This window comes from Juglans regia, chromosome 3 (assembly GCF_001411555.2).
Source record: "Juglans regia cultivar Chandler chromosome 3, Walnut 2.0, whole genome shotgun sequence".
Classification (NCBI taxonomy): domain Eukaryota; kingdom Viridiplantae; phylum Streptophyta; class Magnoliopsida; order Fagales; family Juglandaceae; genus Juglans; species Juglans regia.
In genome coordinates, this window is record NC_049903.1 from 18750763 (window position 1) to 18761948 (window position 11186).

The 11186-nt window shown below is 35.5% G+C and overlaps 1 protein-coding gene across 1 annotated transcript; it reads right to left on the reverse strand.

Annotated features, from left to right (window-relative positions):
- Positions 1–8282: 8282 nt before the first annotated feature.
- LOC108982865 (proteasome subunit beta type-4-like) lies at positions 8283–9798 on the reverse strand. Its single transcript, XM_035688714.1, has 3 exons — positions 9645–9798; positions 9305–9561; positions 8283–8553 (listed from the first exon to the last, which is right to left on the reverse strand). The coding sequence occupies exons 1-3, from the start codon at positions 9789–9791 to the stop codon at positions 8283–8285; spliced, it is 675 nt and encodes a 224-aa protein (XP_035544607.1). The 5' UTR covers positions 9792–9798.
- Positions 9799–11186: the final 1388 nt, after the last annotated feature.

Sequence of the window (11186 nt, forward strand, 5' to 3'; positions counted from 1 at the left end):
GGTGGCGGACGTTGCTGGGTATAGTGGTTAGGCTTCATGGTGGCTTGAGGGGTTTCTCTCCTAGAGAGAGAATAAGAGAACAGGGAAGATAATTGGTCTGCTAAGAGAAGAAAATAAAACTTAAGAGGGGAGGAAACGTACTGAAGATGCGTGGGAAAGGGAAAATCTAAGAAAGGTGCTGTTAAAAAAAATGAGAGAGAGAGAGAGAGAGAGAGAGAGAGAATATGTGGGTGCGAAGTGGGGGAAATGGAATGTACATAATGGATAAGAAATTTAAATTGATGGGGAAAGAGAGAAAATGGGGTGAACGGAGAAGAGAGAAAACTGAAGGGAACAAGATAAAGGGAAAAACCGTCGAGGAGAGGGAAAGGAAAAGAATCAATAACCCCAACGATACGACGTGGTTTTCCTTTAGAGTCCTGCTACGGGTCCCGAATTCGGAACCCAAAAATTGTCCCGAAAAGAGTAAATTTTTTTGTTCTTTTTTTGTCATGTATTTTTTTAATCATTATAAACATTTTAAAAAAAATTCACAACATTATTAAAAAATATTTTTTTAATTATTCGGTAAATAAAAAAAAAAATCTCATTCGGGACCCAAAACATTTCTCTTTCCTTTAGGTGGGATTTTATTTATTTATTATTATTTTTAGCCTGGGACAGAGCCTTAGTCTTACATGTATGTTTAAATAAAATGACAATAAAAAATCACATATTGGTTAGATAGATATATATAGTGTAATGTTTTTTTTTTTTTGTAGCATTTCTCTTTAAGTATTGATGACAAATACTAGTTAATTTATAAAAAATTCTACTCATCATCGTTATCCTATACACCACACATAATTGTTTAATTTTTTTTTTATTTTTTTCTTTTACTAAATGTGTGATGTATGAATGATGAATAGAAAAACTTAACTAATTTATGAAAAATAAAAGAAATAAAAATAAAAATAAAAATAAACGTGGTTTGTGAGAATGATCCAAATCCAATTCTATAACATAGTTGTCAATCCAATTAAGGAAATTAATTTTGTAGTTAAAAAGAGCACAAAATCATATATCCTCTCTCTCTCTCTCTCCCTCCCTCTCATATAGTTGTCAATCCAATGCTTTGGCGACTGTATTTGTTCGCAATCTTGATGATTAGGGGGAGGTTACTTGGCCATTCTTAAAACAACATATTCCTTCATATCATATTTCCTAAAGTTGATCATATATTGAATCTCGTCTATATTATTTGTTCTATGAGCACCTCTATATTACTCTTTAAAAAATAAAAAAATTAAGATTCACACAAAAAATATGCGATACTTGCCAACTTTACTGTCTGTTTTGATAGATTGTGTCAAGACATAAATATAATTTATAAAATTTACATATTTTCATCGACTTAAAATTTTTAAACAAATGACAATTTTATATAATATCAAAATAGAAACAGTTCTGCCATATATAGACACAAGTGTGGAGGCATTGTGCATGCCAATATTTCGCCATGTCAAAACTTATATTATTATTTTAAAAAAAAAAAAGAGGAAAAAGAAAGAAAAATGTTATGCCCATTTCCATCCATACGCAGACTACTCAGAAAACGAAAACCATTTCTCATTCCTTAAAAGTTCGCTACTCAAATTTCTCTTACACTTCAAATCACTTGAAAAATGAATCTTGCTTTCCACCGTTAATGCATCTCTCGAACTTTCGGCAGGTTAAATCTTGGTGGAAAGTCATTAGGATTACTTTCTATAGAAACCTCTTTTAAAAACCTAAGTTTGACTCCAATATGTGTGCCTCTCTTCAATGTCTTCATTTCACTTCTTCTCTTTAGTTGGTTTGTTTTTTCCACAGGCATCAGTAGAGGGTGTTATATTGGCTAAATTGTGAGTGATTCTTTATGCAATTCAACAGTGTTGGATGTATTTGTAGAATGTTTTAGATGCCGATTGTGTACTGTGAGAATCTTTCTGATCTAATCGCATGTCACGTGAAGCATTTAGACTTAGAGTTGGGCTACTCTGCCACCTAGAGTAGCCCGCTCCACTTTACTGCTTGTTGCTTTTTAAATTTTTTTTTTCATTTTTCTATTTACATTTTTTTAATTGATTTAAATATATTTAAAAAATAAAAAAATATACTAATATATTTAAAATCATTTTCTTAATTATTAAATAAAAAAATAAAAACAAAAATTTCACCAAACAGTACATTTGAGCGGTATGTTAGAGGTGAGCGGTATGTTAGAGGTGGCAAAATAGCCTTTTTCTTAGACTTATAGCCAGGAATTTCTGTCAGTGAGGCCGTTTCATTAAACGCAGCGTATCATTAGTCTACTATGGCTGGCGTGCACAAAGCCTTTATGCATGTGCTTAGAGTTTGTTTGAAAATTTGAATTCGAATAGACTTTATGCATGTGATAAAAAAATTTTATCTCATTTTTTTATTATAATTTTTTTAAATATTTATATAAAATATAATAAATAATTTAGTTTTTTTTAATTTTTAAAATAATAATAATATTAAAAAAAATATTTTAATACTATTTTATTTAATTTTTATTTCAATTCATATTATCTTAATTTACTATTCAAATAATAACTTAAACTTAATTCGATTAATTAAACATTTACAAGTGTTAAAAAGATCGTAAATATAAATAATAATTTTTTTTTCATAGTCAAATGATGACTCCGCGCGCCCAGATGAGCCAAAAACAGACATCGTTGCAGACTTGCGGCAAGGATGGCCGGAACGGTAGTAATTACGGAAAAGAAAAATCAAGGTTTATTTGGGACATAAGGGCAATAGAATCAAGAATCAAGATGGATTATCATATAATCGAGGAAGAAATTTATTACAAAACTTAAAAAGAACCATAAACGAGAACAGCAGTCCATCAATCAGAGATTCAGAACCGTATCAATCGTTAAAGAATATATGAAAATCTTAAGTTTCTGCTAATATCTATGTTCTGTGATTTGTATATTCACATCTCTATCAGCCATACAGCATATTGATCATATGGCGCAACATCAAGCGTGGCAAAAGCTAATAGGAAACGAGGGTCTCGAAGCAGTTCAGCCCATCCAACTCCGGTGCGAATCGCGGTGCCCTCTGCTGCGGTCTGATCTCTTTCTTAGCACACGCCGGTGGTGGCTGTGCATCTCCTTGTCGCTTCTTGCTCGCATCGATGCTAGCGGCGGCGGCGGTGTTACTATTGCCCTTGGCGATAGAAGAGAAGGAGGCCCTCACCGTTTGGCCCAACAACTCGGCACACATGGCGTCGAAGGAACTAAACATGGAATTCATGACTTCTGTCCTTAAGATCGAACAAGAAACAAATAACCAAAAGATGGAGTTTTCTTTGTTGAGAGAAAGCTGTAGATGTTGGTTGCGTATATTGTGAAGGGCTTGGGGGCGAAAGAAAGTTCTGAATGGCAGTTTAGAATTCTAGATTTGCTTGTTGGATTGGGATTTTGAACGGAATTTATAGGAGTCGTCGAGTAGAACTAGATTTCCTTGTTGGGTTGGGAATTATAAGACGCGTGAGCGCCGAAAAAGCGGGGAAGTCTCCGATGCATGCCCCTTCAAAGGTCAAACTTCAAAAGGCATGCAAAGCTAGAGACCAGCACACCCTGGACTTGTCTAGAGACTGAACCCATCCAAGGGTACAGTCAGCGTTGGTTTACTAAGGAAGAAGGTGCGAGACCCTGTCCATATTTGACTAAAAAATTGGCAACAAATTATATATTTATATTAGTTGCCGCTATTGAAAATAAAAAAAAATATATAAAAAAACTTTACGAAATATCTTGATGTGTACGTGGGCCCTGTTTTTAAATTGATCATTGATCGTTGATTAAGTGAAAAGGGTAGGTTTTGGGTGGATACAGCTGGATCCGGTCGTTCATTAATGGAAAGATTAAAAAATTGGATTCTAAAAAGTTGGCGGCATCATGTTCATGAACACACAAGATCGATCTAATTGATGGCTTTACGTCTCTTCGTTCATTCCCCTTTACTAATTATTCGAAGGGACTTAAAATATCCCATAATCCTTATCCAGCATGGTTGGAGGATTCCTTTTCACGCACATTTTTGCGTCCAATTTAAAGAATTCTATTCTATATATAACCAACAAGCCAAGTTGGGTCCAATTATTGCAAGGGGTAAGGTGGAGAACATACATCTCTATCAGTCTTTTCCTTTTTGGGTAAGATGTAGATCCTTTCTTCTTGGTGAGGTGGTGGAGTAGGGTTTCATTAAATCCACAGTAGAATTTGATTGTTTGTAAACAAATAGCGATGATAGATAAACTAACAAAGTTATGAGAAGGTTTTAATCTCACAGATATTGAGAAATAAGAGGTGGGATTCATAGTTGAAGAGACTAAACGTGCAGATGCAAGAGCTCAAAGGTGCCTTCTTCTACTAATTTCGATGGACAAGAGTCTTAACAAAGAAGCTTTTAAAGCAACTCTGACAAAGGTTTGGAATCCTGAGGGTTCTACTAGTTTCAATGAGGTGGGGCATCATAAGTTCTTGGTTAAATTTCAAAGAGATGTGGATATTGAGCATGTAATAAATGGCAAACCTTGGACCTTTGATAAACATTTAATCTGTATTCAAACAATTGATAGAAGTACACCCCCTAATGAGGTGGTTTTCAACCAAGAACCTTTCTAGATCCAACTACATGGTTTGCCTTTAGCAGTCACAACCTATGAAGGAGGGGAAATAATTGGATCCTCTCTAGGGGAAGTTTTAACTGTAGATGTGGATGAGGATGGAATTGGATGGAGAAAATACCTCAGAATTAGAGTCAACATGGACATCACTAAACCTATTCCTCGTGGGAAGTTGGTTAGAGTAAAAGGCAAACTAAGTTGAATTGAATTTAAGTATGAAAGACTGCCTTTATTCTGTTTTCATTGTAGGGTTATTCAACATGTTGGCCGAGCGTGTGTAATGGGGAAAACAAGATTCAGTAATTTAGGAACTGATCAATCTCAATATGGTCAATGGTTGAGGGCCACAACTTTCAATTTACTAGGTAATGGAGATAAAAGATTAGTGGGTAGGGGAAACAAAATTCAGAATTCTACCTAAGGACAAGAGAAGGGTCCAAGTAGTAGGGTTCTAATCACTATCCATGGTAATCAAGTAACCCAGGAAGAGGTTCCTCTTAAAGCTGCTCAGGGTCAACAACATGATAACTATCATTCATCTGAAGCAACTAATGACAAAGGAAAACAAAAAGTTGAATTGAAGTATCAGAGGAAGGGTGGTCATGTTGAAGAACAGATGGATAGCTTATTAGATGAGGGGCACAAGGGCATTGAATCTCAAGGAGGGAAGCAAAACACAATCAACAACCCCAACTTAAGTCTCCAAGCAAGTCATAATGTTATTAACACAATTCCTGTGCAGAATGTGGAAGTGGTACCTGATACAATTCCTGTGCAGATTGGGAATGTGGTACCTAAGCCATTGGGTTGGAAAAGAAGGGCACGAGTTATTAATTTACCAATTCTAGAAGAGATGGATAGTGACATCACTAATAGAGTTGTAACAAGAGGAAGGAAAAGAGACAAAGAGATGATAGACGGTGGAAACCAGAAAGTAGTTGCCAAAAAACAGAAAGAAGGGCTCACTCTTGAAATGAGCAAAACTCAGGAATCTATGGTGGAGGCTGCCCCACCAGCAACAATGAGATGCATAATATGGAACTGTCGAGGGCTTGAGAACTCTCGAACAGTTCGAGAGCTTCATTTTTTAGTGAAGCAAAAGTGCCCAGAAATACTCTTTCTTATGGAAACTAAGAGCTCAAGGGAGAGAATAGAAAGAATCATAAATACCATAGGATATGATAGAAGCTTTACTGTCAATGCAAAAGAAAGGAGTGGAGGGTTGGCAATGATGTGGAAACCAGCTTATGACATAGAAGTGGAAACTTATACCAATTACCACATTTCTGTCAGAGTTAATGATTCAAAACTTGAGAAGACATGGACTCTAACAGGGTTCTATGGCAACTCAATAACTGCAAAAAGAGAAGGCAGCTGGCAATTACTAAGAATTTTACAACCTTCAAACCATAGACCATGGTTGTGTATGGGAGACTTCAACAAAATACTTCATCAACATGAAAAATGGGGAGGACCACAAAGAACCTGTGCCCAAATGGAAGGTTTCAGACTAGCTTTGTAGGATACTGACTTGAGTGACATGGGGTATAGTGGCCTCAAACATACCTGATCTAACAATAGAGAAGGTTCAGAGTTTACCAAGGAGAGATTAGACAGAGTCTGTGCTAATATTGCATGCATGAGGTTGTTTCAAGAGATTTATGTCACCACATTAGCAACATGTTCTTCAGATCACAATCCTATTTTAACAACACTGAGTACTCAGTTATAGCCATCAAGAAGGAGAGCAAGAATGTTTAGATATGAATATGCTTAGGGTCTCAATAATGATTGTAAAGATCTGATTTCAACAGCTTGGAATGGTCAATACATAAATGAAATCTCAGTGGCAACCTTTTCAAACAAGCTGAATAGTTGCAAAGTTCAATTACTCAAATGGAACAAGAACCAAGAGGAGGAAACATCAGAAGCTATTGAAAGCAAGTTAGAAAAAGTAATACAACTACAATAAAGGAATCAAGGATCATATTAGCAAGAAATAAAACAGCTTCAAAAGAAGGTTAATTTGAGAATGGAACGAGCGGAATTGAAGTGGAAACAAAGATAAAAACAAAGATGGCTTCAAGAGAGAGACAGGAATACTAGTTACTTTCACAAATGTGCTTCTTAAAGGCGCAAGACCAATACAGTTAACATAATTTGTGATGGAGAAGGGCATCTATATACTTCCTCACAAGAGATAAATCAGACTTTTCAGAAGTTTTTTACATATCTGTATACTACTTCAAATCCAGTGGGTCAAACACAGTGTGTAGAGTCTATGCCAATTCTGGTCACATAGGACGATGAACAATAACCTGTTGAGAGATTTTGACTTTTGTGAAATTCAAGAAGCTGATCTTAATATGAACCCTATGGGTTTTCCAAGACCAGATGGTTTTTCAGCTGGTTTTTTTCAACAACAATGGGAGAGACTATAGGCAATGATCTGTATGAGACAGTTACAAAAGCACTCAATACCAACAGTTGGGATAGTTCTATCAATGAGACTCTCATAGTCTTAATTCCAAAAGGTAAAGAATCCCACCAATGTAACTGAATTCACCAATAAGCTTGTGTAATGTGGTGTATAAAGTAATGGCCAAGGTACTAGCTAACAGATTGAAGAAAATTTGCCAAGCATCATTTCACCAACTCAGAGTTCATTTGTCCTAGGGAGACTAGTAGCAGATAATGTTATAGTTGCTTTTGAAGCATAGCATTCAATGCAGTGTAAAATGAAAGGGCCTAAAGGATATATGACTCTAAAGATGGATATGAGTAAATCATATGACAGATTGAAGTGGTCTTTTATTGAAATTATAATGGAGAAGATGGGGTTCAATAGAAGATGGATTGATCTAATCATCAAATGTGTATCTATAGTTTCTTATTCACTGTTAATCAATGGAATCTCACAACCAGCTTTCATGCTATCTCGAGGAATTAGACAGGGTGATCCTCTATCACCATATCTATTTATCATATGTTCAAAGGCACTTACTCAAATACTTAACAAAGCTGAGAATACAAAGATGATAAATGGCCTTCCTATAGCTAGAGGGAAAATTCATATTAGTCATTTGTTCTTTACAAATGACTACTTGATATTCTGTCAAGCTACAGCTTTGGAATGGAGGAGAATGATGCAGGTTTTAAGTCAATATTAGGAAGCAACATGTCAGAGATTGAACAAAGACAAGTCTTCTATATTTTTTAACAAAAATACCAAGTCTTGACCAAGGGACAACATCACTACATTACAAGAAAATGGCCCTATTGCGGCGATTTTTGGTCTGCTGCAATAAATCTCGCCGCAATAAGTCATTATTAACGGCGATAGGTTTGGTCGACGCGGCTTCCAACTAGTGCGTATTATTGTCGTTTTTTTGCGGCGATTTTATGCTTATTTACGGCGAATATTTTCGACGTAAAATTTTATTATACTGATGCAGCGATTTTGACGTTACTTACGGCGAATTAAACCGCCGCAAAATAAGAAAACGTAATGCCGACGCATAAGTTCGCTGCGAATCTCATTTTAATGTAAACGGCGCCAATACCTCCATCGAAGTTCAGATTTCCCCCCAAATCCCTATTTCCCCCCAAATCCCGATTTCCTGCGTCCCCATTTTTGCCTACCAACTTGTTCACACATGCCCCTGTTTGCGCCCGGCGATTCTGGAGCTGTAAATCCCAGGCCCCTCATTCCAGAGTTGAAGCGAACCGTAGTCAGTGCCTCCCCGCGGTCCGTTTCCGAGTGATTGTTTTGGGAAGGCCAATATTGGCGGTCGAGATCGTCCATCGACAGGTATCCCTGGTTCCCTTTAAGAAATTGCTCTCCCCCTTCATCCTCGCATGAGTTGCTTATTGCAAAAATTATGCATTTTGGTGGGTACTGATTAAGTGTGTGTCGAATGCAGTCTTAATGGATTTGTTGATCTCCAGCTTATGCATAGATGGTTTCTGAGTGATTTTTTTTTTTTTGTTGATCTGTAGCTTATGGATTTTGAGTTCTGTTTGGTTTATTCATCAACCCTTCACTGGTATCAAAGTTTGTGTTTGTGTTTTAGTCGACTGTCTTTGAAGTTCCATAGTATTATATGTAAACTTTATCTGTTGTAAATTTTATCTTATTATTTCCTACAAATATATTCCCCATTGTATCTCTTGTAAGTGCTTTGTTTTTCTATGCCTTAACCAGTGCTTTAGAAACCATGTTTATGATGCTGATGCCCGCATTAGCAATTGAATTGGGGAATGCATACAGAAAAGACAGAGAGATTAGAACTATTACGACTTCTCAAAAAGAATTAGAACTCATGGGGAATATGAAACCAAAAAAGAGGATGAGGGAGAATGAGAGAGGTGAGTTCATTCATATATTTGAAGCAGAATTTCACAAATTCCTCTAATTCTTTAAAAACACAAAACAAAATTCAACTGAACTTTATAAATACTTCATTTCAAAATAAGATTTAGAGAATACAAACATCAAGAGTAGTTGCAGAATTTGGTCCAACAATTAGATAAAAAATTAAATGTTTTCCACTAATATAATTGTAAAACTATTACTTATTTTTCTGAGGGTCTTAAAAATTATGAGTTATTGGAAACTTGGACACGAAATCCATATACTCACTAGGTGAAAAGGAAATCATGATAAATGATGTAAGGAAACAACAAACCTGAAGCTTGTTGACAGCAGACCGATCACGATATAGCAGTACACGCATACATTTCTCCAGTAACTTGACACCATCTTCAAAACTCAAGTTCTCGTGCCACTCATCACGAAGAATAGGCCGGGCAAGATGATTCCCAAACCCAGTTGCTACATGATTATCCTCAAAATTTACACCTATCATTCTAACCTGAACCAAAAATTACAGTAATTTATTCGTAGATGCAGATAGTTAGCAGCAGAGCATCAAACAAAATGGCAAATTAGGATTACCATGCCAAGGTACTTCTGCCCATTTTTCACTCCACCAAGAATAAATGAGTTCCACAGTGGATTAAACTTGTTCCTCCTATTATACATCATACGGGTTAAGTAGCTGTGCACCTCTTTAGGCCCCAGAGAATTACCATCATCCCACATGTTGTCATACAGGCTTCAAACACCACGCACAAAATTCACATTCCCTTAGCCAGGAGAAAGAAATACAAACCCCCTCCAAGGGGACCCATAAACCAATTAGTTCCTTGCCCCATGACATCAACATAAAAACAAAAACAAATGTAAATTAGGCGCAAAGTTCCAGCTCCTCCATCTCCAGCTATCTGTATGAATTTCTTGAACACAACATTATGTGTTCAAGAAATTAGTTAGGCATCATATAATATGTTTATATATCTCCTGCTTTAAACCTTTTTAATCACCAACATAAATACTCTTAACTATATAGAAATATGCAAATGAAATACTTATGATGCAAACAAATTGATAGAAGAGTGACTGGCTCCTCTAACAGCTTTTTGGAGGTTTACAAGATGCATGCATATAATCCTAAGAGGTACTTGGTGGACTTTATCGTTAAAGCTGATGTGTTTACTTGTTAGTGGAAAATCGTATGGCAGCATATCACTACAAGAAAACTTTGCCCTGTTCCAGACTTTATATTTTAAGTTTTTATCTTGTTAATGATCCCCTGTCGTTAATATGCCTATAATTTTTTTAAACACTTACTTTTACATCTCAAGAAGCTGTTTCATGAAAAATAAACAACTAGTGTCAACATCTCTCTTAATTGCAATGTTTTTTGTGTCTGTGTATATGAGAATACACATACTGAACAGTGGCCTTAGGTTCTTAGTTAACAATCTGGAATAAAAGATGTTAAAATATTTATATATTGTACTGTGTTTGTGAAAATTACGGGGTTCATTGTGATGACTTAATGTATATACCGTTTTGTTGTGTTTTATCTTTTTGTAAAAGTATTTTATAGTATTGCATTTTAACTGGAAAACATGCAGGCCGTCAATGTAGTTATAATTCACAAGTATTAATAGTAGAAACATGTTAAACTTCTATGTATTTTAGGAAAATACTAAGGCCATGTTTGGGAAGTGTGAGATGAGTTGTTCTCATGATCTCAAAATATACCACTTATAATTTCATTCTCTAACATTACTTAAACATAAAATATTTTTCAATTTTAAGCCATTATATACGAGCTTGTAGACAAAAGCGTTGTTCCTTTTCCTTTAAAAAAAAAAGTCTTATGAACAACATTTTAAGTGTAATGATCATGAGTGTATGCCTTTAATTTTGCCACTAATTCATCAGTATTTTGAGCTGTCCTATAAATATACATCAAATCTTTTTGCCTCTTTTTTCTTACATATATATGGTATGAATGTTGCCTTTATTGCTTTTCATGTAGAAAGCCACGTAAAGTTTCCTTAATGTTATTGATCTTGTTCATGATATTCTCTCTCTCAAACTCTATAGGGTAGTTGGAATTTCTTTTCTGTAAATTATACATGTAAA

What these genes read in the sequence shown, in the direction of transcription:
- LOC108982865 (XM_035688714.1), bottom strand. Translation starts at nt 9,791, where the DNA reads ATGTGGGATGATGGTAATTCTCTGGGGCCTAAAGAGGTGCACAGCTAC. An exon ending in GGCAGAAGTACCTTGGCATG is followed by an intron (nt 9,562 to 9,644) that starts GTAATCCTAATT and finishes TTTTTGGTTCAG; the next exon opens with GTTAGAATGATAGGTGTAAA. An exon ending in TATATGGATTTCGTGTCCAA is followed by an intron (nt 8,554 to 9,304) that starts GTTTCCAATAAC and finishes TTTTGCAATAAG; the next exon opens with CAACTCATGCGAGGATGAAG.